At 49.3% G+C, this 25,760-nt stretch overlaps 1 protein-coding gene across 2 annotated transcripts in view; it reads left to right on the forward strand.

Annotated features, from left to right (window-relative positions):
• The first annotated feature begins 11,565 nt into the window (after positions 1 to 11,565).
• WNT7B (Wnt family member 7B) overlaps positions 11,566 to 25,760 on the forward strand; it is a 90,805-nt gene continuing 76,610 nt past the window's right edge. Inside the window, exon 1 of one of the 2 annotated variants that reach the window (XM_075112474.1) lies at positions 11,566 to 12,002. In XM_075112474.1, the coding sequence (XP_074968575.1) occupies positions 11,932 to 12,002 (71 nt within the window). In that variant the 5' untranslated portion in view covers positions 11,566 to 11,931. Of the gene's footprint in view, positions 12,003 to 18,692; positions 19,100 to 25,760 lie in introns of those variants that run through there. The other variant, XM_075112464.1, reaches the window with a different exon arrangement.

Consider the following 25,760-nt stretch of genomic DNA (forward strand, 5'->3'; position numbering starts at 1 on the left):
ACTCAAATTTCTTTAATGTCATGACAAACTACATGAACAATGACTAGCTGAAGTAACCTGTTGACAAAGAATTAAAAGGCAGAAGGTGCCCACGCGCCAGTTGTTAGATTTCTATGGGTAAGACTTGTAGTATTTCACTACATTACCAGCAGGATGCCTTGACAGGCAAACAATGTAATACGCTTTAAAACAACTGGAACAGATTTCGCTTGTCAGCATCTACAAGGAAGACCATTAGAAAAGCCATGCCAGTCTGAAGGAGAAGTAGCAGATTCTAATTTCAAAAAGGGAGCTATAGGCATGGAAATTATTAGCAGAAACAGGGTCTTGTGGATTCCAGAAATACTATATACACTGTAGGATTATACTCTTGAATCCAGCTTTCATTTTTGTTTTCAAAATATAGTTGTTGAGTTACAAATTCTTAGAAATACCAAAGAAATGCTGTATTTTCTGTATATTTTTAATACACATTTTACCAAAGCGTTTCTCTTTCGTTTGGCTCTAAAGTCTTTCCTTCACTCCTATTCCGATTAATCCATCTCTTGCCTTTTTGCTGTCAGCTGACTCTCTTCTGCACACCATTTTTCTCTTACAGCATTGTTCTTTCCCAATTTCTCTGGAAATTACTACCTTACATTTTCTGTTCTCTTACAGTCTTTTTTTGTCAATGTGTAAGTAGGTATAATAGTCACCCTGAAAGCCCTTTGAATATTTATTGTCCTGTATCAAATTCTTCCAAAACATATACTTACGCTACATATAGAAAATTGATTGCTCTGTATTATGGCACCAAAAAGTAAGATTTATTAATAGGGCAATCTTTACATGAGCTGACACAATGCAGTTCTAAGGAATGACAGACAATTAAGATTTGTTTCCACACTGCAAAGGAAAAGTACCCATACAACTATAGGAAAGTTGAAAAGAAACTTCTAGAAAATTGCATCTTTTTTTTTTTAATTACCAAAACTAAATGGGCACCTACCTCTGTCAGCCAAAAGAGGGGGAATTTAGCTTTATGCTCCATTGACTGTGAGAGGCACTGTCTGTAGTCAAAGTGGGACATTGCCTTTAGAATCAAACCAAGTTATGACTTTCTAAAAGAAGGAAAAAGGGAGTGAAAAAAACCAAAGGAGATTTAGCCAAAGGACTGTGTTTGGTAGAAGCAATAAATACGTTCTCAGTTTACAGCTCATGGAGACTCAGTAGACAATAGCATAACAATCAACTGGTATGAAAGATCCCTGTTATACCAATCAAAGAGCAAAAGGCAAAAGACCGTATTCGCTCTGGAATGCACACAAACAAGCCCATAATGATGCTGTGAATAAAGCTTTCTATCACTTTAGAGGGAATAATTTACTCAGCGTAAAACTGTCCTGCATCCAGAGACCCTGCAGACAAAATATGAAGTGGTGAGGAACTTCCCACAGAGTGGTACTAGATTTTGGGTCTCTACTCTGGATCTGGAAGGATGGCGAGGACTAATCACTTAAGCTTGGTAATCAGCAGTTCCGTGTTGTGGGGCCAGCTTGGGGAGGAGGAGGAGGATGACTAACAGAATAATGGAGGCAACAAGAAACAATCTAGCAGTCAGGATTACTGGATTCTTGACTGCGTTTGTTCTCTAGCAAGACCAGACAATAGAGAGCCATTACAAATGGGAAGAATTACCATTGGCTTACATGCATTGTCATATATACAGAGACTGTATCAAAACATTTCCTGGTGTGAATTACATTACATTTATATGGATGCATTTTCTTTGTTTAGGACCCTGTGAGTGAACACAGCTACTTTACAGCTACTCTTTTTTATACAAAAATACTCCATGGACAGATGATATTCTCCCACTATTTCCTACTAGCACAAGCAGCATTTGTTCTTAACGCTCATTTAATAGTATCATGTGAAGGTCACAAAGTTAGTCTCCAACTTCCTCACCCTTGTAGGAATGAGTAGAAAAAAGTCATTGTCTGTACCCAAAGAGGACTCTGAAAGAATTTCATTTCTACCCTGGTGTGAAACCTGTCCATCCTAGAGGAAGTATTTATACTTTCTCCAAAGATGCCCGGGATTCTTCACTTTTCTGGAGGCACAGGTATGGGTGCACAGGTGCAAGCACAGTGGCACCTATACTTACTTCCCCCCTTCTTCTAAAAAAGCAGAAAGATAAATTGATTCTAGAAGCCATGACTTTGTACTAAGGCAGGGTCACGGAGACTTTGTTTGTCACTGAACAACTGATTTCTGCTCCGTGCTTTACATGTTTTGCCATCATGGATGGCACCAGAGGAGCCCAGCATGTGCCAGCTCAGTGTCTTACAAGATCTGTTTTGCATGCTTCCGTAGGTAACCTGTCCTCACCCTTTGCAGCTTTCAGGGAGAACAGTGGCGGGGAGCAGGGGGGACAGGCAGACAGCAGCTGTGGCAGCTGCACGATGATTTCAGATAATGCAGGAGCACAGGTGTCATGCCAGGAAGGCATAACAGAGAAGCTACTGCCCTTCTGGGCCTTTGCTCAGTAAGCCTGTGCTTAGTTTGGAAATAATTTTGTTAACATCTTTTATGATGCTTGTAAGGTATGTTAGGGCTGCATCAAAAAAAATGCTCTGAACCTTCAGCTCCAATGAAGGTGATGAAAGAGTAGAGGCAGTCAACACTGCTTAAGATGTAGATCCTGGTCTCTACAGGCATCTTACACTGAGATTAATCAGAGACTGGATTCAAGCAAAGAGTTAAATCTGAAAACTAAAGTATGCACTTCTAAACATCTCATAAATTGCTTATAACTGCACAAGATACCGCAGGGTGCATGTGAGCACCCCCACATGAAGCTGAATTGCAGCCAGATAAAATATCCTGCAGCTTTTGCTAATAATCCTGATGAAAGAGAGGCTTACTGTAATAGAAAGAAAATGTAGGAAAGATTTGTAGATAAGTGATCATTATAATTCAGTGACCTGGGGGAGGGCATGACACAAACAACATTATTTGATGAATCGTTGAAAACTGTGAAGGGAAGAGTGGCAAACTTTTCTAGATTGTTTCCAAAGTCTGGCCATTTCTGTATAACTAGATTAGTATCTCCAGTACAATTATTCCATAGAACTGCAGTGCAATAACGTAGCTAGATTAGTCAAAACCTGATGCGAAGAGGCAAAGATTAAAGTATCAGCATAAAAGGGGCAAATGTTTTAGAAAACAGACACAAGGGTGAATGTAGTCAACTTAGTTGGATGCAGCTTTATAAAACTACTCACTAGGCATCATCTTCACCTGAAAACCTCCTTAATGGAGCAGGGTCTTTAGATTTAAGACAGTAGCGATGGATCAGACTCTTAAGTAGGCTAAAGAATGGGCATGTATCTCAGCACTGTCATTACTGTAGCTTTAAATGAAATGCAGTCCCTCCTAGGTAAGAGCAGTAGATGGTCCTCGATGATGACTGAGTGGAAGAGACAGGAAGCTAAACAAACCCGTGTCCTCATGTTTAGGTTGGCAACATTAGTATCATCAATCCTGTGCTTTCAAAACTAATGCCTGGCCCCTCCCTCCCTCCACTCCCATTATTAGATTTACTTAAAAAATCAGGATAATTTTTAAAATAGCCATTTTAGATGTGTTTTCTTTTCTTAGAAGGGAGGAGGGGGGAAAAAATCACATTTAGGAGTTTTTCTTGGCATCTCACATGTATGGAAAAAAAAATCCAGAGGTTCTCATCTATCTGTTATTTAAAAACATCAAGCACTGGAAGACATGCAATTAGCTTTTGAAATCTGGCCATGATGTACTGTCAAGTGTATATAAATATGGATCATCAGAGCCATTTTTAAAAACAACATACATAAAATTGAGAGATGCTACCTTTATTCCGAACAGGAGGACACCCATTCCTACAGATTTATCCAAAAATAGCAAGCAGTATATGATAAAACAAATTAATAATTTCAATGTGCATAAAGCCTATAAAGTCCTGTGTTTTTATGCAAGATGGTTATCAAGTCCTTTAATGGGTTATTCTTAGGAAAAAATAATGTTTAAAGGCTCAATTACAAGATTTTAGATATGACCCACACATATGGCTGCTGTTACAAAGTTTCTTACTGGTTGCTGAAACCTGTTTAATGTTTTCTTGATATGAGAGGAAAAAAAGTTGCTGTTATATGGTTTTCTGCACTTACTGTTCATCTTTATGGCTGTTTCCCTAACAGGAGGCTGCACCAGATAGCTGGAGCTGTTATAGCAAGAGACGGATGTGCACTTTGACTCTAGCCCTGAGATTTCTGGGAAATGTAGTTCAGAAATCAGAAAGGAAAAAAAAAAGGCAGGCTTTGATAGGGTTATTTGCAATTAGTGAAATTACAACATTTTTGTATGCTTAAATGCAATGCCGATTTACTGGTCTGATGGCAATCCCACAGAGGCGTGTGTTTCTTCTGATGGCAGAAGCTCATTTAACGGTTTATATGACAGATTATGAGCAATACCTTTGAAAGCAATAACTTGAACTGCTAAAGAGGATTCACATGATTGAGTTGTATCACCAGTGATGTACTGAGAAATGAAAACAAGGGTAAGCTCATCCATGTTGTGGTCAAGCCAATGGGAATTGAATAATCACCACACTGCCCGTCCTGGAAACAAGTAAATTCTCTCTCATTGTCTAGCAATGAGGTAGGGGCCTGGATGGATGTAGGTGAGACAGAGTAAGTGGAAACCTCACTAGACCTCACAGATGTCCCAATGTTGACATCTGACTCAAGTGGAGGAGAGAAGCATTGTACCATTTTATTTATCACTAATGCCTTCCCCCCCTCTATTTCTCTCACTTCTTTTTTTAATGAGTATTCCTAGTGTATACTTTTGACGATTCTTACCAAGATGCCTCAGCTTCTTACAGTGAAAAGTAATGAATGAGTTACTTTCATTGCAGTGAAACCCTCTGCAGAGGGTTACCTGAAGAAGGAATCAAAAGGACCTGCAACTCTAGACTCACAATCTAGCTACACATGATAGGGATGAAGCTAACATTGAATGAGGGGACAGCTGCAGTGGCGGAAAAGCTGTAGTAGGGCCTGGTAGATTTTTCTGTTTGGTAATTAAAGGATAAGAATGTTTCTCTCGTATTTCTGCAAGGAAGAAACCTCCCCTTAGTGTGGGTAGAAGGATGCCATGCTCCCTATCTACAGTCTCATCCCATAACTTGGCACTGTGGCTGATCTGGCCTTACCTCCACTGGGATGTGGCCCCAGTGACAAACACCATGTGTGTCTCCCTCTATCTGAACCAAGGCATAGGTGCTGTTTGCCATAGCGAGATTTCAGGGTTTGTCCCTGTGATGCAAATAATTATTTCTAAGTCATATTTGAAATCTACAGTCATGACATTTCACTGGGACAAAACACCAGGCCAAATACACAGATGAGGTATGGCTTTAGTCTTCACATTATTGACGCTTATTGGTTTGCAACTCACAGAAGCAAAAGATAATTTTGCATCAGATGGTATAAAGTGACAATAGAAGATCAGTTAGGAAAAAAAGACTCTCTGCTATAGAGTCCTTAGCGATGTATAGCTTCCCTTTTAGTATTATAAACACCGTGTAGGCAGGGAAAAAAGCTGAATATATTATTCAGATATCATAAAACCACTTGGTCACCTGGCTTTTGAAAAGATGCTTTTAACATGTAAGTGTAATCTAAACCCACCATAGTATCTTCTGTACTTATTGTTTGAAAAAACAGATAACTAAAAAGATGTTTTAGAAAAAAAGAACCTGGATGTTTCTAATAATATTATCAGAAAACATGACCAGAGCATGTAAATCGCAACAAAAAGTACTTCTGAGTCCTGATTTTCTTTTATTGCATCATAGGCAGTTGTTCACTTAGAGACCTGCAAATGCGCCTAGAAAAAGACAAGAGAGGGGATTCCTCTTTAAATATCACAAAAACTACAGCAGAAGATTGTACTGATTACCGATTAAATTACAGGACTAAATTTATTTTATCGTGATTCCACTTATATAAACCTTGCTGAACTCGATATTTGTTTTGCATTCATGTGGGCTGCCTTGGTAGCGCTACCATAGGCAAACAGCAGGCTTGGGTTCAGTGAGGTTGTCTCACTCTAATACATTACCTGAAGTAGGGAATGAAAGTTGTTCAGAGTTTCAAAACCTAAAGTTTGAAACCTTAAGTCTCTGAATTGCTGACCCAAGTGGAAATGTGCAAAGACTCCTTTTATTAGATATTTTTTTTCTTGTGAGGCCCAATAAGAGCACAGGATTAGGATGAAATGGGTCACTTCATGAAATACACCCTAGAGACCACTGCTTTGGGTGTTCCTCTGAACTCCCAGATACAAACAACAGAAGCCAGTTCATGGAGAACAGAAGAAAGGATCTAAAATTATATTAATTCCAGTACAACAAAGCCAATAAATATCCATTTAGCAAGGGAGGAGTTAGTGAGAAAGTCTGTTAGTTCCATTTCATGCATCTACCCCAGACAAGTGTAATATATCTAATGGTACATTTCTGTGGTTTGAACTATGCCTCTCAGCTTTGATGAAGCAAAAAGTAAAAATCTTCAAAGCAGGATTAACCTGAAAATGTGAAACATGTGAAGCAACTGAGCACGGACACCTAGGTTACTTATTAATCTCATTTAGTGTCTGCTAAACTGATGAAATGTTAGCAGGCTTAGGAGTTACAGAAAGACAGGCACCCTGAGAGGTAGGATATATTCCAGGTAATGAGATGTAAAAGAGAGGAAAGAAGAAGAAGAAGAAGAGGAAGAGAAATAGGGAACGGAAAATAGAGGAGAAAGATACATGAAAGCCAGTGGCAACCAAAGGCATCAACAAATGCTGTTTTGCATTACACCAAGTCAGAGAACAGCAAAGAGTAGCAATGGAAAGTTTAGTTACTGTGTAAGACCAGATGCAAACCTTAACCTTGGTGCAAACTTTGTATTGCCATTAATTGGTGCTGTGCTGGACACCTTGCCAGATACCCAGAGAAGGGCAACAAAGCTGGTGAAGGGTCTGGAGAACAAATCTTATGAGGAGCAGCTGAGGGTTGTTTAGCCTGGAGAAGAGGAGGCTGAGGGGAGACCTTATTGCTCTCTCCAACTACCTGAAAGGAGGTTGTAGTGAGGTGGATGTTGGTCTCTTCTCCCAAGTTGTTAGCGATAAGACAAGAGGAAATGGCCTCCAGGTGTGTCGGGGAGGTTTAGGTTGGATATTAGGAAACATTTCTTTACTGGAAGAGCGGTCAGGCATTGGAAGATGCTGCCCAGAGAGGTGGTGGAGTCACCATCCCTGGTGGTGTTCAAAAAATGTGTAGACATGGCACTTCAGGGCATGGTTTAGGAGACATGGTAGTGTTGCGTTGATGGTTGGACTTGATGATCCTAGAGGTCTTTTCCAACCTTAATGATTCTATGATTCTGTGTATGTCCCAAGAGCATAATCACTCATTGGATGAGTTTCATACCCTTCATCTGGTTCAAAGCTTGAAGATCAGATGATTGAGAACAGGGCTTGGCATCAGAAGCTCACTGAAGGATGTCCCAAGTCTTAAAAAGAGCTCTAGAGGCAGACAGTGGGTTTGGTAGTCTCTCAGAAAGAATGGACATCTTAGACCTAGGAAGCAAGGTAAATGAGAGAGAGTAATTTAAGAAAAGACTGCATGTGCAAAGGCCTGGTAACACATACACAAAACATTAAAGACTAGTACTAAGTGCATATACTTAACATACACATTTGTTAGGAACGTGTGTAAATTTTGTGTAGGATCCTGGTGAGGTATAAGATGCCTCTCTTTGTATGCTTCTTATTTTAATTTTTCTTCTTTTAGTTCTTTTTCTCTCTTTCTTTTTCAATGACATGTACTTTATCTATTTTCCCTGAGAAACATTTTTGCACTTTTGTTTTCTTAGTGTTAGATGAGGCCTTCATCTACAACTGTGTGGAGCAACAGTGCCAGACAGTGGCTGGCTGCGATAAATGCAGCTGGCTTTTCCCGTTAGTTAAGCCTTTGGGACCTGCAACAAGCAGAGATACCTGTAACTGATCTGAGCAGTACAGAAAGAATGGAAAGGCTCATAAAGCAGCCTGTCGCAGAGGAATGATCCCTGTTGTCTGCATTACCCAGAAATTTCATGGGATTTGTTCTGATTTTGAACACTGCTTGGAAATAAGCTCTAGGGAAGATGATGTGAGCTATGAGGAAGTTTAAAATTCCTTTCCCCTTCGACACTACTCATACTTCCACTTACAGAGGCTGTAAAGCTCTTCGCATACTGTGAGGATTGCTCCTCCTGCTGGGACAGAGTTCCCTGTCTGTAAGGCCCTGCAAGTCGTAGTAGCCCAGGTCAGACTAACAACCCTGTGTCCCCTGTGGCACAGCATGGGTGATGTGAAGTCTGGAATAAAATGAGACCCACGCCTCAGTCAGTGAATCTCGTTCCTGTCATCTCCTTTTGACAAGAGACTGATACCCAAGTCACCCTTGAGTAACTGCGTACCTAGTCGGTACCTCCTGGTGGCTAAGGTGTCAGGCAGTCGCAGCGTGGCTGCTGACTTCTGATGGTTACTTGGATTCTCCTTCCTAGGTGCAGGAAAAGCCTCTCCGGTTGAAGCAGTGGAGATAAATGCATTTGTGATGGATTGTGAAAGCCAAAGTCCAACAGGCCTTTGGCATAGTTTATCATAGGAACCATTTTATCAAAAGGTTATGCGGAAGTATGGGGATCAGGCAGCCGCATGGTACAGGTGGCCCTCCCTTCTGTGGGTTTGCAGGAGCGAATGTTAAGCATTGTCAGCAGAAGGTCAACGGGTGGGAAAATTAATTTTCAATTGACTAGATCACCTGCCACACCAATTATTTTGGATGGGTAAGAAATAATGATTATGCACTAGAAGAGTATTCAACAAACGGTTTCAACCCCTATCTCCCAATGCTTTTGCATTTCTGAATATTACCTTACTTTCTGGAAGTCTTTTAGCATTTGTTTAAAGTAGTTTAATAAGCTTTACATACTTTGCCTATGAAGTTGAAGTAACTACAAATTTCTGAATGCTAATGTATGAATTACCTATTTTAATATTCTACAGGTTTTTTTTAAAAAAAAATCACAGAATTGTTAAGCATCGTGAAATCTTCTTATCCTCAGCCTAAGCTTTCAGCTGCGCCCCTCGCTCTTTCCCAGTCTCCCTGGCCCAGCAAAAGCCCGATTCCTGCACACAGACCGGCGCAGCTTCGCAGCACGAGAAGCGCGGCCCTCCACGGGTTTTCAGACCCACGCCCGGGTTTCAGACCCACGAACGGGGGGAACCCGCCCCCGTCCGTATGAGTCCCCAAGCCCGGTCGCCCGGGCCCTCCCTCTTTGCCCCGGCCCCGGCCCCGGCCCCGGCCCCGGCCCCGGCCCCGGCCCCGGCCCCGGCCCCGGCCCCGGCCCCGGCCCCGGCCCCGGCCCCGGCTGCGGCGCGCCGCCGCCCGCCGCCCCTGGGTGGCGGTGTTACCCCGCGGGACGCGGCCCGGGCCGCCCCAGGGCCGCTCTCCCCGGCGGGCCGCCGCGCCGGCCTCCGCGGGGCCTGAGGCAGCAGCTCGCCGCCACCACCCGCTCCCGCCGCCGCCGGCCGCCGGCCCGGCCTGGCCTGGCCCGGCCCGGCCCGGCCCGGCCGCCGCTCCCCCGCCCGCCCGGGCCGGAGGGAAGGCCCGCGCGTCCCCCGCCCCGCCGCGGCACTCGGGGGGGGGCCGCGGCACCCGGCTTCAAAAACCGGAAAAAGGGGGGAGGAGGGGGCTGCATCTTGATTGCCCGCTGGGCGCGGGTTAAAGCGTTTGGGTGGCAGCTCTGGGTAAAGTTCGAGGCTGTCGGGGAAGTGGTTTTGCACAAGGGAAACGTGGCCTCGTCCTAAGCAAAAATCCTAAAAAAAATAGCGGGGGTGCGCAAACCAGAGCGGTGCTGGGGGGTGGGGGGTGGGGGAAAAAGGACATTTAAACACAAGGGAAAAGAGCGCGAAGGGGAAACTCAGCATTTTAAAAGAACAAATTGTTCGTAGTTAAGTATTAGGAAAAATGCCGCAGAAGTGGTCTGGAGGAGGCCTGGCTGCCTCTGCAAGAGCCGGAGCGTTGGTTATTAAAGAATAAGGCGTGAGGAATGCAGGGGGAGATAGCGGGGGGCGGCGGGCGGTGGTGGGGCTCGGCCGCCTCCCTGGGCCCTGGGGGCTCGGCGGGCGGCCCCCGCGGCAGGGCCCTCCCCGGGCCCAGGTCGCTTCGCCTTCCCCTTCCCAGGGACCCGCTTTGGCATCGCGGCGCGGTGCCCCGGGGAGACCCTGATCTGGGGAGCCGGGTGGGTGATGCAGGGTGCGGGCAGCGCTGCCTGCGGGAGTCGTCTGCAAATGACCCGCGATTTCACACTGCATCTCTTCGACCGCGGCAGCCCGGCTGGGCTTTAAAAACTCCTTTGTTTTCTCCGTCAGGATAAGACACTTTACGATGAAGCCCTGTGTTCAGCCTCTTTTGCTTGCTTGTCACTGCCTGCTTTCCTTTCAGCCTTTACTGGTGCGTGTTTAGCCGATTCTCTCTGAGAGATGCCTAGAGCTATCTCTGTTTACTGTTACTACATGTACATAAACGTACGTGTATAAGTGGGCATAGGTGCGCGGGTTTATCCGTACCTATATAACCTACCACAGCCCACAAACTTGTATTTGAGTGCTATTTAAGCGTGCGTATGCATGCAGATATATGCCTCCAGACAGGCACACATTGTGTAGCAGACTGGAATAGATAATTCCACAGAATGCGGGAATAAACTGATCAGCTCGGAAATCACTGAGAAAGAAAGACAGAGAGAAAAGACAGGGAGAGAGAGAAAGAAAAGACAGAAAGAAAAGCAAGCCTTGCTTGACTCTTAGTGTCCGAGCACAAAGTGAAGGTTTTTGTCTCAGCTGCTCCTACTGAATATCTTAAACTCGCGTTAAAAGCCAAGCATATCCGTTTCTTAAAGGAGGAAGAGTGTTTTCTCACGGTGGAAAATGAAATCGAATTTAGTGACAGGCATTTGTAAGTGTGCAACAGGGTCGGATGGCCAAAGGGAAATTAATCTGGACCCACACAGAGGCATCGCCTTTTAGGACATGGAGCTGTAAGCAAACGGGGTTTAACGCCTACCTCTTCTTTATTTGAAAGGGGGGGCGGGGGAGAAAAAGAAGTTTTAACAACCTCTTTTACGAAGGGATTGCGAATCCAGCCGCGTTACCATACTAGAGGAAATGAAAAAATGCTTCGGTTTGCGAGGACGAGTCCTTTACTTCCCTTATTGGATACGTTTCATGTGTTTTTTCCCCCAACACTCCGGCTTAAGGACATGCCTTCTGCAACACAAACACACGCACAGCTCGCACCCGTACCCAGACAGATAAGATATGTATTAGATCCTGACACATACGGGGTGGGGGGAAGAGCAGAAGGGGGGGGGGGGGAGAGAGAGATCCTCCTACCTGGAGCCACAGATTGCAAGATACGTAGTGTTACCTGGGGAAGTCAGAACAAGTAAAAACACATTGAACTTCAGGGCTCTATGAGGCAGTTGATCAAGATCAGTGCTTGCTCATTTTCTCCCTCAGCCTGTCTGTCTTGGGTTTTTGTTTTACCGTTTTTAGCAGCTCTTTCTCTTTTTTTTTTTTTTCTTTTTTTTTTTTTTTCCCCTCCCTCTTTAGCTTTGCTGTCGGAGCCGGGTTCGGTCACCATGGCTCTGGGAAGAGCTGCTTATCTGCGCGCTGGTGATTTTTTACAGTTCGGCCGGCTTTGCTCCCGGGTAGCTTCAGCAATGCTCTTGTCTGGGATTTAATCGCCAAGATCAGTTCGACTTTTTGTGGCAATTTTTTTTTATGGCTCAGTCCATTCTCTAGATCATGCACAGAAACTTTCGGAAGTGGATTTTCTACGTGTTTCTATGCTTTGGAGTCATCTATGTCAAATTAGGGTAAGTCTTTCTGCACGACAAATCTCCTTGGCTTTTGGGACACGCTATTAGAGTTGTGAACAAAATATTGCAAAGAAAAAAAAAAAGGGCGAAAAGGAGGTGATTATTTCTCTCTGTCCCACCGTGCCCCGGGTGCGGGGGAGGCGGCAGCCCCCGGGAGCAGGCCGGCCTTTCCCCCCGGGGCCGGGGCCGGCGGCGGGGCGATGCCCGGTCCCGGGGCCGCTCCGGCAGCCCCGAGCCGGGAGGGAGCCGATGGGTGGCAGGGGATGACGGATCCTTTTACTTTGCACTGCTTAAACGAACTTAAATATTATCTCTGGCGTACAGTACCTTCGGAAAACACACACACACACAAAAAAAAGGCGGCCTGACAGAGTTGACTCGGGCGCTGCTGCTGGGACAATAGAGCCGGGCTTAAGTATTAAAAAGGCGAAAGGGGCGGGAGGAGGGGAATCCCTGCTCCAAACCTGCGCTCAGGGATTTGGTTTATGCAGGCCTAGACACAATTTGCGTTTCTATCCATCACAGGGACGTGTTGAAATTAACTTGACAACTGGTCCGGCTGCCTCCGCGCCCCAGCGCCCTGCCGGCCGGGGGGGCTCCACCGACGGCACCGGCCCGGGGGCTCCCGGGGGGCTCCCGGGGGGGGGCGGGGAGTCCCGGGGGGACCGCGCGTTGCTCCCCGCCACCGAGACCACTCTAATTTCGCTTGCCGAGTTTCTCCCTCTCCCCCAGTACCTGTATGCCCTTATTAATATTGCTCGTCGCAGTAGGCTGACTTGAGTTGAATTTCCACATTCCTGAGCCCCAGCCGAGTCCTTACCTGTCGAGCTACAAACTCTTTAAAGATCCTGTCTTTGCATAGCTGCGGGATTTTTTTTTTTTAATGATCAAGAATGCATAAGGTGAGTTGCAATCCAAAACCGCTCGCTTCCCACCTTGAAATCAATGGGGGGGGGGGGGCGGGGGAGGGAGCCAAAGGGCAGCCCTCAAAGGCGGCAGAGAGGGGGCAATTCCCCGGAGGGGAGGGCAGCCCGGCCGGCAGCGCGGCGTCCCCGTCCTGTCCCGTCCCGGAGCGGCGACAAGCGGGGAGCATCCGCCCCTCCCGCCCGGCCACCGGCACCGCCACCGCCCCGGGTGCTGCTCCGGGCACGAATGGCGGCGGGGACAGCCCCGTCCCCGCTGGCAGCAGCCCGGGCAGCGGCGGGGAGGAGGAGGAGGAAGAGGGGGCTGGCGGGGGAAGAGAGGGAATCGGCAAAAGGCGGGGTGGATTGCTGGGGGCTAAGGTTACACCGCAGGGGTGCGGGAATTAAATCGGGCTCCTCGGGGGAGAGAACGAGACCAGGGTCGGTGCCCCTCCGCCCCTCCGGGAGCTGCCCCTGCCCGCCCCCTCCCCAGCCGCGGGCAGCGAGGGCAGGGATGCCGGCGAAAGCCCCGGGCCATCTCCCAGAGGGTCCCCAGCAGGTTGCCTGGCGGGCCGCAGCCGGATCGCATCCCTCTGTCTGTCTGTTTGCTTATTTATTTATTTTCGGCACGGCTCCCGGCCCGCCCCCACAGCCAAGGGTGCCGCCGCGGGGGCCGGCGGAGCCGGGCGCTGTCCCGCAGGCGACCCGCGGAGGATTCGCGGACGCGGAGCTGGGGGCCCGGGAGTCGCCCACGCCCTGCCCCCTGCCCTGCCCCGCCGAGGAGCCCGCCCCCACCCCTGCCCCGGCCGGGGGTAGCCCCAAATCCTGCCTGCTGGAGACAGGAGTGGGGGGCTTCCTGTAACCTCTGCGGGGCCACATACCTGCGCCGCCCTTCGCCGTAGCTGCGGTAGGGAGCGGCGGGCTCTGCTGCCCTCCGGGCTCGGATTGCCAGGGGTTTAGTTGGGAAGTGATTTCGGTGAGGCTGTGCATCCATAAATTAAGCGATGACGGGGGCACCCCATCTACTTCAATAGCTGGAGGGCTTCATACGGCACATCCCTCACACAAGGAGAGGCAGGCGAGCTCAAAGAAAATGCTTTGCAAAATAAGGTTAATGATATTGCTATTCGCTTTCGCTGCGGTTTTTTTTTTAAAGGGAACAGAAGATTGAGCACACGTTAGTCTGGAAGGCAGATCTCTTCTCGAAATTAATTGTGGCTGTTTTAGGAGGGGATTCAGAGCAAAAAATCACAAGAATGCTGTCTGACTGAGGCTGGAAGTAAAACCGAGCGGACGGCAGGAACAGTAAAAGCCCTTAGAGAAACCCTATGAGATCCATCACCATCCCTGTAAGGCGATGCGGATAATTCACTTTCCCTGAACAATAGGGGAGAAATTTGCTCCGAGATCCAGGGCTACTTCTAGGCTAGGCATGTGGGATGCAATTATTGCCTCTTTCATCAGCCACTGGAACTACCATTTTGTTGAAACCGTATCCTTCGAGTGTAATGATACCTCTCCTAGTGAGCTCTTTGCATAGCAAAGGGTGGGGGGAGATGAAGCGAGATAAAACGTAGCTTGTCTTCCAGTGCACCGGGTTTATTTTGCAGCACGAAGGAGAGAGCCATTGTGTCAGCGGTAGCAGAGAGGTGAGGCTTGGCAGGCGGTTTGGGTTTTTCGCTTGGCTGCGGAGCACGTGTTCGTGTCTTAATAAAAACGTGCGAAAAGCTCCGCTTTCAGTGGCAAACATGAGACGGAGGGGAGAGAATTTAATGTAATACCTCAGTATTCACCCAGCTGTGGGACGGGGCGGGGGGTGGCCCTTGGGGTGACACGGCAGGGTACCGTCAAGGAGCCGCTACGGCCAGTGAGGGAGAGAGAGCAAGACCCCGCTCAGGTGGTCCTCCCTCTCACGGAATTCCCGTTGTTTCCATTTCCATTTCCTATCCCCGAGTTTGTCAGGGCGGAGGAGAGAGAAAGAGAGAGGCGAGAGGTGCAGCATCTCATGGTATTGCTGTCGGTGACGTTTCTGTCCAGGCACCGGGGTGTAAAGCGGCCGCAACCCCGCTGAGCTGACTCCCCGTATCCCCTCGCGAAAATAGTTCACATCAAATATTAACCCCGGCTAACAGAGGGATTGAAAGAGCAATGTTTCCTGCGAAGATCGCAGGGCGCTCGGCTCCTGTTTAATTAGTAAATACGTCGGAAGTTAAAAATAACAGCTGTAGCGCAGATGCAAATCACAGCGGATACCCTGGGGATGAGCAATGTGACCTTCGGAGGGACGGAGCAGCGGGCAGTGTCCGGGGGCAAAACCCACTCTTTCCTCTTTATTTGTTTATGGAGGGAAAGAAGGGGGGCAGCCTCCAGGGCACCCCCTCCGCGTCTGCGCATCCTCTGCGTGTCGCCTGCGGGACAGCGCCCAGGGGAGCGGAGAGGACCCCCCACCTCCCGCGGGGAGGAGGTCTAGGTGCGGGTCGGAGGGATACAGGCGGTGGGAGTCCCAAAGGGAGCAAGAAAAGGCGCCTGCACACTTTCGGGGGGCGGCGGGGAGCCTCCTCCGTGCCCCGGCGGCAAAGCCGAGGGAGGCGTGGGCGCACGGGGCTGCGGAGGCCGGGCGCCCCGGCCCATCCTGGAGAGGCCGGAGCACGCCGCTCCCTCTCGGGACTCCCCGGGGGACCCTGCGGCGGGGAACGGGCCAGCCGATCCTGCTCCCCGCCCCGACGGCGAAGCTCGCCGTGGCTTTGCGGCGTTCGCCGCGAATGCCAACGAAATCCCGCTCCCCCTCGCCCGTCTCCGGGGCCACCCGGCCGGGGGGATCCCGGCCCGGCACTCCCGGCTCCGCGGCAGGCAGCGGCCGCGGCGCAGCCTCGACGGCGGGCACGGCCTGGCAGCCCCAGCGAGGCCCCGGGAGGAGACCTCGGGATTTCTGCTCCGTGTCCCGGAGGGTGCGGCCGCGACAGCCAGGCTACTGGGCAACGCCCCTCCCCCCACCCCCGGCCCCCTTCGTCGTGCCGGTGCCACCGCTCCTCGCTCTCCCCGCCAACAAGACATCCGCTAATTTCAGGGGACTCGTGGTTCCCTCCGCCCCCGATTTCTTTCCCCCTGGCACTAGACTTGCAGCTCGGTGAGCTACGAGAAATCCTCGGTTCCGACCAAGCAGGAGGGCAGCGCGCTGCGAGCGGCCGTGCGCGCCGTCGGGGCTGCTCCCGCCTCCCGGCGGGCTCCTGCGCCGGGCCGGGGGAAGAGGGAACCGCGGCGGGAAATGGACAGATAAAAGGGAGGGGGAAAAAAAAACCCCAAACACCAAACCCCCGAAAAGAACAAAAAAGGAAATACTTTATTCGTGCGTACTCTTCTTCATCTGCCCGACTATGGTATCGGCAACCATTTCAGTGCCGTTCTGCCCCTATTTTGTCCAAAATACACGTGGTTGTGGAAGGAAGAACGAGAGAGGCTGAAATGCCCCTATTAGGTGTTACCGACAACACCCTTCCCTCCAGCGCCGCATCATTTTGTCGAAGGGAATATATTCGGCTTCTATCAACCAAACGAGTGCGCTTCTTGCCACGTCCAGCTGACATACGTATAGAAACCATTTGGATGGAATTTAGCAGGTTATTCTTATCACCATCACTATTGATTTTTCCGACGTAATAACCGGCCCGTTGTTTTAGAATAAAATTTAACTTCCTGAAAAGAAACGGCACGCTTTAATTTCTTTTACACAAATTTCCTCCCCCTACACAGCTAAGCTGTGGGTAAAACCAGCTTCGATCCCAAAGCTGTGGAGATTGGTAAACCGTCTTCGTTTCAGCTGTACTAGGTCAAACTCTGCTAGCACCAGTTCGAAGTTTTCCAGCCTTTTCCAGCCTTTACTTTTCATTTTTACAATTCACTTCACCACCACCCCTTCTTTCCCCCCCGGCACATCTTTAAAAGCAGATGCGCATTTAAAAATATATTTGAAGCCAAACAAATGCTAGAAATAAAACATCAAAAGTCGCTCCCCGTTCTCCCAGTTCACGTTCCGCACAGCTGCCCCGACCGCCGCCCTGCAGGTCGGAGAGGGAGAACGGGCGTCGCAGGAGATACGCATCTATATGTCCACCTGTATATATATATACACACACGTGCAAACATACTTAGAGAAGTATAAACACGACGATTTCAGAATCTTAAAGAATTCCAAATAAGACCATTCTGAGATTTAAATAATCGTTGAAAGGCTTAAGCTTCTGTCTCTTTTTAATCGAGATTAGCGTTTCTCAAAAGGACATTGACCGTCCCAGCGTCTGCACTGCACTTGTAGACGAAAGTGGTTAAATGAAACCAAAGCCGGAGAAGTTTTTTATCGCCTGCTGGGCGGCGGACAACGTTTTTACACCAATTCTGCAGTTCCCATTCCGTCTGAAGGAATATTTCGTTCTGTCACGGAGACAGCTGCACACGAGTGCCGGGACTGGTTAACTGGAGGAGGTGTTCCCACGGGGTTTGGAAGAGCTCTTGGCCAAGAAGCAGCCTTCAGTCGTCAGGCAATTAACCTGAAAAGACCAACATTTACAGACCCTACGGACCGAGCAGACTTCGGAGCCTAGTTCCTGCTCATTTCGGCTGCGTTTGTGTTAAATTATCTGTGCTAAATTTGTGCACATTTATTTTTCGGGGTTCGTTTTCAAACCCTAACGCCGGCATCCGCAACGCACGTCTCTCCACCATCTCTCTTACAGCTAAAACTTCTTCTTTTTTTCTCCGAAAAAAACTTCTTTTAAGAAGAAAAAAAAAAAAGGACAAACGCTCAAGGAGGCGAAGAGGAAGAGCGACTGCCTCCTGCCCCGTGGGGCTACATGGGGCCAAGGGTCCCCGTCCGCTGGAGCTGGGAAGGGTCGAGCATCCCCCGGCCCCGGGGCGCGGCGGTGCCGGGGGGAGCCGGCTCGGGGCGGGGGGGGAAGGCAGGGGAGAGGCAACTAACCTGCCGGGAAACGTCTCTTCGGACTGGCATCTTCTGAGGAAGGAGAGAGGGAGAGGGAAGAGAGGAGAGGCCAGCTTTTCCTGCGGGAGCGGGGCCCGGGAGCCCCGGCAGACGCTGCCGCCCCGGAGAGGCGCTGGCTGCGTCCCCTGCTCCCCCCCCCCCCCCCCCCCCCGGACCTTTTACACCGGCCCTTTTCGTCTCCTTCTCTCACGCCAAATCCCAATCCCATCTCGCCAGGAAGCTCCGGGTGTGCATGTCTTTATTTCTCACTCACTCAGGCAGGCTACGACTACACTTATTTTTTTCTTTGGAAGATCCCCCTGAAACCGGAGCTTAATTTTTAACACTGGGGCTAAGAAGGACCAAACCCCCCCGGAGCCGGAGGGACGGCGGAGCCCTTCAGGGGAACTGGGGCAGCCGCCCATAATAAAGCAATTAACCGAGAGGGGAGTCGGGAGCTGCCAGTTCCTTCGGGATGTCTCCCAGGGCGAGCTGCAAGGGTGCCAGGGCGGGCGCAGGGAGCCAGCCGAGCGCCGGGGGAGGGCTTTGAAAATGCCCCGTAAAGCGGGCTCAGCCGGGCAACAGGGATTCATCGCAGCCCGGGCTAGATCAGTGTCTCTCTATTGTCATCCTCCCCTTTAAAAAAAAAAAAAAAAAAAAAAAAAAGGAGAGGGAGAGAAAAAAAGTAGGCGGATTGCAGTGACTGACTGCCCAATGGCAGCCCCGAGTCTCAGGAGAGTTACAGAGAGAGGGGGAGAGAGAGAGAGAGAGAGAGAGGCACTTTCTGCCATCCAAATCCCTTAAACCATCCTCATTCCAACACGAGAACCCACTGTAACAACTTCCAACCACTGAGACATGACAGGCAGGAGCCCAGAGGCAGCAGCAGCAGCGAGAGCAGCAGCAGCAGCACATACTCTGCACAGGGAGCAGCATTAGCACCAGGGGAATACTAGACACAACAATACAAACAAACAAACAAACAAACAGACAAAGCCCCCCCAAGCCCAAGGGACTGGATTCCAACTCAGATTCAAGCCACAGCTGACACCAAAAAGGGTGGGGAATTACGACCAGGGGGGGCCAGAAAGGAATAACCAAGGAAGCGAACTCCAAGAGTGTAAACGGGATTCAGCCATGATCCTTTTTTCATCTCGCAGTGTGTTACTCTCAGTGTATTACCCTCAGATTTTCCTCATCCTTACCAGTGGGAGTTACCTGTAAGTGATCCAGAATTTTGTTTTTGTTTTTGTTTTTGTTTTTTTTTTCTTCCTTCCTTCCAAATACTGTTTGAAACGACCCCGCCAGCAGCTACCTAGGGGCCATGGGGACAGCAAGCAGAGGGAGCCGGGAGAAGCCAGCACGGGCGGCAGCTCCGTGCGGTGCGCGGTGGTGAGGATGGTGGTGGCGGTGGCGACGGAGGTGCTGTGCTGGTGGCGGTGCTGGCGCTGCTGGTGGGACCTTGCCGGGGGAAGGTGCTCACCGCCAGGTAACTCCCGGGGCTGCCCCGGGGGCGACGGGGGCCCGGCGTGCCCGCAGCGGGGGCGGCGCACCTTGGAGGGCGGCGGGGCGGCGGGGCACGGAGCGGCCGGCGTCTCCCCTGGGGACTCCGACCCCGACTCCTCCTCCTGCCAAACCGGAGATGGGCATCGCTTGGCGCTCGCCGGGGGGAAGCGTGTTTCTGCGCGGAGATGCCGAGGAGCCGGCGGCGGGCGCCCAGCCCCGCAGCCCGGGGAGAGCCCCCCGGCCGCCCAGGCGCTTGCTGGCCGGCTGCTTTTGCTCCGGAGGGATCTCCAGTCCCGCAGTTAGAGCTGGCTCCAGGACCTTTTCCTTGTGAGGAAGGGGGTGGAGGTAGGGGTGGGGGAAATGAGAGTCGGTGGGTGGGACTGCAAGGAGTTTCGGTCTCTCTCTCTCTCCTTTTTTTTTTTTTTTTTTTTTTTAAATATCTATATCTGTATCTAACGTTGCGGTGGATAAGTAGCGGCTGGGCTTGGTCGGTGCGGGCGGCGGGGAGAGTGTCCGCCGCCGTGCTCCTCTGCAGGTCCCCGGCAGGTCTCTGTCCCCGCCGGGCGCCGCGTTACGGGGTCGGGGGTGGCGGGCCGGGGTCCCCGCCCCAGCCGGCCACCGTGCCGAGGGGAGCCGGGCCCGGCGGAGGCTGCACGCCGGGGAACCGTCAAGGGCTTCTGCTCTCCCGCGCTCCGGGCGAGACCCGGCCACGGTGTGGGGCAGCCGTGGGGAGGGGAGGGCGCTGGGGGCGGCAGGTTCCCCCCGGCCGGCGGAGCCGGTTGAGAATCGGGACCCTTCTCCTTCCCTTGAGCATTCATCCCCCCCCGGCTCCGGGGCTCGGCGTGCCCCTCCGCGCCGTGGGCGGGATCGGGCCCTGGGCAGCCAGGGGAAGAGCAGCGGGCGGGCTCCGGCCCCGGCCGGCGGGGGGTCCCGGCTGGGGGGCTCACCTCGGCCCGGGCCAGCCCCCGTCGGGGATGGGGGAAACCCGCCGCAGCATCCCCGGCCTCGCACCCGCCCCCGCCGCGGGGGCCGGGCGGATTTCCCTTCTCTCCCAGCTCCGCGCCGGGCTCAGACCTTTTTGCACCTCGGCGAGTGCCACATTTGAGCTCTTACCCCTGTGCTCCGTGTGGATTTATATATATATATATGTGTGTGTATACCTCTCTCTCTCTACTTTTTTCCCCTCCGTGTCCATGCACGGGAGCACACGCACATAAACAAGCACGTGTGCGTGCCTGCCTCTGTGTGTGTGTGTGTGTATTTTCTGTGGGCTATAGAAAAATATAACCCACCGCTATGGAAGAAAAGTAGGGATAAACACACCGATAAAAAGAAACTAAACGCCTAATTCTACGTTCTTAATTCTTAATGAAATGCACATGCCTTGTCTACCGATTTTTAAAGGCGCTTGATTTATGGAAGCACGCTAGGTTTAATTCGGTTGGATGCTATTGATTAAACCAAATAGCCAGAGCTGCCTGTTTCTGTTCACAGGCGGGATATGTCTGCTGGGAGGTTACCAATAGCTTGTAAAAAAAAATCGCAGCCCTATCTTTTTTTTCTTCTTCTTTTTTTTTTTTTTTTTAAAGGAGGAAGGAGTGGTAATAAATAAATAAATACACCCTTTTAATATAAGCGTAGCCATATTTTTCTCAAAACCGTAGGAAATTACTATCCTACAAAGTTTTCCTTCTATAAATAGTTCAAATCTTGAAACAAAAGTTTTAAACCGCACACCAGATGCTGGGATGCTGGCGGTTTCCCTTGCTGTGTGACATAATTATAAGGTCCGAAAGCAAAAGCTATAGAAGTATAATAATAATACTAAGGCGACTGCTGAGGGGAAATACAAGGGAAGCAACGACTACTTTATTTAGAGCGAACTGCTTGGGGATCTTTTGAGCGCTGCCCCGCGACAATGAGAATTTCTGGCGGATAAATGCCGCTCCCGCGCCTTTCCCGGTGCCATCCCCGGTTCATCCCCTCAGCGGCAGGTCACTCGGAGCTGGACCCGCGGAGCCGGAGCCGAGGTGGCTATTGCAGTCCAGCAGAGCAGAAGGGAAAGGGATCAGGAGGTGAAACCCAACAAAGCGGAGCCCCAAACCGAGGCGCACCTCCCTCCATCCATCACTCCAGAGAGACGGAGCCGGCTGCCTCCCCCGGGGAGGCTGCCTGGGCCCCTCCTCCGCTCCCCGCCACCCCCGGCCCCCGGCCGGGCTTGCTGCACTCGGCTGTGTCCCCTCTTTCGCCCCCAGTAAGCGGGGAGCAGCGGCGGGGAGCGCCGGGCACGCTGCGATGCTTCGCCTCGCTCCCCTTTGAAAGTTAAAAGAAAGAGGAGTTATTTCAGTGCTTAATGGATAGTAGCCTAGCGAACTTGTGGTGTTTATCTTGTGGGTAAATATACTTCTCTGGCTTACTAATGGTAGCTTTTGAAGATTAAAGCATAGTAGAGCCTGTTCGAGCATTATCTTCTGGTGTCTAGTTCTGCTATCCTCGCTCTCTGGAGGGGAGGATGCTTCCCAGGCTGCTATTAAGCGAGCTCTCATGCGCCGTCAATGGTCACGTTAATTTTGCCCGAGATCTCTATCATCTTTTGGCTATGGGAATGACTCCTCGGCCTCGGAGTTGCTGATCCTTCAGGGATAAAGACGAACCTGCCAGGGGTGATACGTAGTGGATGAGCAAACCGAGCGCGGGGTGGCCGCGCTCTGTCTCTCTCGGTGCGTGTGAGTCAGGGCGGGGGGGGCGGGGACGGGGACACACGGTGCAGCTCCTTTATTCTGCCAGAAAAGCCGTAAAGCAAAAATCCCATCGTGATGAAATGGATTTTCAGAACGAAGAAGGCAATGACGAAATGAAATTTCATTTTCTGAATGAAAAAGGCACCGGGGCCTCAGAGCTTTGCATGCAGTAGCCGGGAAGGAAGTTAAGTTATAGTAGCTTACATCAAAAATTAAAGAGCCAAGTCCTTTATAAAATTGATTTCTATATTGTAAGTAAGTATGCTATCTGACAAAGTAATCTTCTTTGGCGTGCTTGCCTACTAACCTTTGGCCCCCTGAGACTGTAAATGTTTTTACAACCAGAAGCAATTAGCATCCGAGTTTTTGAAAAAGCAAACTGGCTGCAGCTAGAATAGCTGGTTGTAGGACGATTGATGCATTTTAATGCTCTGGACATATTTTGGTAATCCAATTACATATTTAAAGTATAAAACTGACATTTAATAATATAAATGTAATTAGTATAAACGTCTGAAAAACAGGATTATATATAATACCGTCTGGCAGCGTTTCTTGCAGTGCATGTTTGAGTGCGCATGTGTCTGTACACATGTACATATTCAGCTTCTAAAGAAGATGGTGCTAGTCTAACTTTCCATTTGTGTACTCCTTTCACTGTTCTTCTTTCGGGTTTGATGCATTCACCAGCAACATGAGAGTCGGTTCTTAAGAAGCTTATTTCAGGGATTATCTGCTGGTACGTAGACAGAGTTAATTCAGTTATTTGCTATAAAGTGATTGGGAATAACTCTTAAGAGTGTGTGTATGTAGTAATAGCAGCATAAATCTTCAAAGTGGATCTGTATTTGAACACCATAATACAGCAAATTTTATTAGTGAGTAGATATTTCTGGCTGGTTAGGAAATGTAGAGGGAGAAAAATCCTCTGCACGTTTTGCATCTGTTCTGCTGATGCTCCTTACAATTCCACATCCTTCACAACAGGGCTTCTCCATGCTCATGGGAAGCAGGTTAGAAGGAACGCATATTTTTCATATGCCAGCAGGAAAGTACTCATGCTTCATCCCTAAAGATTAGGGCTGCTGGAGACAGTCCCTGAAGCTTCTCTCTTAGTCTGTGTACAGTGCAGGAGGGAGCTACAGGAGCAGAGAACAGCCAGCCTGCTCTGTGGTGCAGACCCTTCAAGGGAACGTCAGGCACAGCTTCCTCATTAATATCAGCCAGCGTGACTGGTGCTCCCACACTAGATGATACTGTCAGGACTACACAATCCGGCCCACTCTTCCCATCCTGGTTGGATCAGCGCTGTATCAACCTCTGTGATAAAACTGGCTGTTATGGGAACAGGATCGTCCCTGGCTCAGTCACTGGACTGCAGTGAAATCTGTCACCTTCCTGCTTTTGCACCTTATTAATTTTCACACTCTTTAGGGCAAACTTGCTCTCTCAGCCTCTGTGCAGTGTCTTGTGCCCGAAGAGGGCTCTGTTGAGAGCCTTAGATACTCCTTTTACGTGGTACTGTAATAATAGTAATCTATAAGAGGATTTGGAATAGAACTTCAACTTTGCCATCCCCCAGTGATGTGTTGGCTTAGAGACAGAACAGGTGAACCTCCAATGGGTATTGACTATTTTCAGGATCACCTAAAGCCAATGCTTTTGCTCAGCGGAGACAAGAAAGATAAAGAGTATTTGCATGCTGGGTCACCCTAATCGCCGTGAGCTTGGCTTACCTGCCTGATACAGGCTATTTCCATGTACTGAAGCTGCCACACAAAGATGGGAGAATCATTGCGATATGACTTCTTGGTAGCTTTAGAAGATAAAGTCCACCATTTCTCTGAGAGACCCAGACTAAAATTCCCTGTCTAAAACCTCAGAGCTTTGGTAAATCTGTCACTGGCCACTCTTCTCCCTGCCATGGTCTAGGCCAATCACTCAAGTTCTGAATATCCTTGAATCCAAATGCATTTGGATGTAGGCATCTCTCTCAGTCCTTTGTGGCAGGCAGGTTCTGAGAATTAGTTGTTTGGCACGCCTTAAAATTGAAAAAAAGTAATGACTTAAGTAATTATAAGGGAAGGTGGCAGCATCCTGAATGGTAGGATGACAGCGTGGAATTATTACATGTGCTGCATTACTAACATGATATAACAAGTGGGTATAAAGCAACATGAAATATTCAGATGAGTAGGTAAGATTAAACGCAGATACGCTCGCATATTAAACAAAGAACAAGCCTAATCCCTCAGAAGACAATCTTTCAAAGGAGGTGTTAAAGAGCTAAACAAAGCGAGGTGCAATTATATAGTTAGACTGACAAACACTTTATGCAATGGAAGAATGTACCGTGTGTACCTGGCAATACGGCATGCTAAAGGTAGAACGGTGCCAAGTGTTTTCTCTGTGCATGGGACTGTGTAATTTGGACTGAAAAACTGTCAGTCCAAATCCCTAACTCCCAAAAGACAGTTTAACCCTCTAGTCCTCCCAAGCTGTCACAAGCAACAGAAAGCTGGGACAAGGTATAGATCAAAGGAGTTCTGCAGACGCGCTGACACCACACGTTACAGAACTGGTTAATGTTGCAAGCCCGATTTCTTCAGCCCATAACCTTTGCATGTCGTTTCACCCTCAGTGGACTCTCACCGGTGTCTTTCATGCACGCTGGCAAAACACCTCTACCTGCTAACTACCAGACAGATGGCTTTTTGCAACTCCAGGTTCACCTGTCTGCTCGATTCTTCTCATTATTTTTGCTCTTTCCTCCTTGATGCTTCACTGCCCTCCTGTGCAGCATTACCCCAACCTGCCCCAGCTATATAATTTATGTAGTATTACAGTAGTGCCCTACATGGGACAGTTGTATAAGAACCAGCCAGGCCTCTAGTCATGAGAACCATGACCAAAACATCCATGCACAAAAACAAAATTTCCATGACTTCTCGGTTCTGGGATTGCACATGTGAATACCCTGGCAATGAGCTGAACAAACTTCTCACCGAAAGCTTCAGGTCTACAAGCCCAGAATTACTGGGGAGGCTAAGACAGACCAGGAGTGCAGGCACAGGAGGGCTCTGGAATAAAAGCCAAGGAAGGCAGGTTCCTGGAGAATGTCTTCCAATCCTTGAAGGGTTATTAGCACCCTCTCCTTCTCTTTTACTCACCTTTCAGTCCTCCCCCAAAGGTAAAAGGATACATTTTCCCTCCATTGTGGAGAGCTGCACAGGACTTGATGGATACTTCTTGTCAAGACAACTCCCACTTATTTGCTTTTGCTACAACACATGCACGAGGAGCATTGCAAATACTTCAGCTAGAGCAAATGTGAAGAAATTCTAGATACAGAGACCTGAAGTATTTTCTCCATAGGTTTTTTCTGTCCGTATGCGTTATATTTCTGTGAGATCTCTCTTCTGTTACTACCTAAAAGTTGTTAGGACAAACCTTTAAAGCATTAAGTTGTCTTTTCCATGCTTTCCCCTTGCTTTCTAGAAGGCAGTTTTCTTAATAGTGCAATGGAGCTGAAATTTAGCTGCCACATTCAGTTCTAATGGAGTATAGGCAGCTTTTCTAAAGTTAAGATAGTTAAGGCCAAATAGTTGTTCTCATCATAAAAAAATCTTTCTTC

The sequence above is a fragment of the Phalacrocorax aristotelis genome, chromosome 1 (assembly GCF_949628215.1).
Source record: "Phalacrocorax aristotelis chromosome 1, bGulAri2.1, whole genome shotgun sequence".
NCBI classification, from domain to species: domain Eukaryota; kingdom Metazoa; phylum Chordata; class Aves; order Suliformes; family Phalacrocoracidae; genus Phalacrocorax; species Phalacrocorax aristotelis.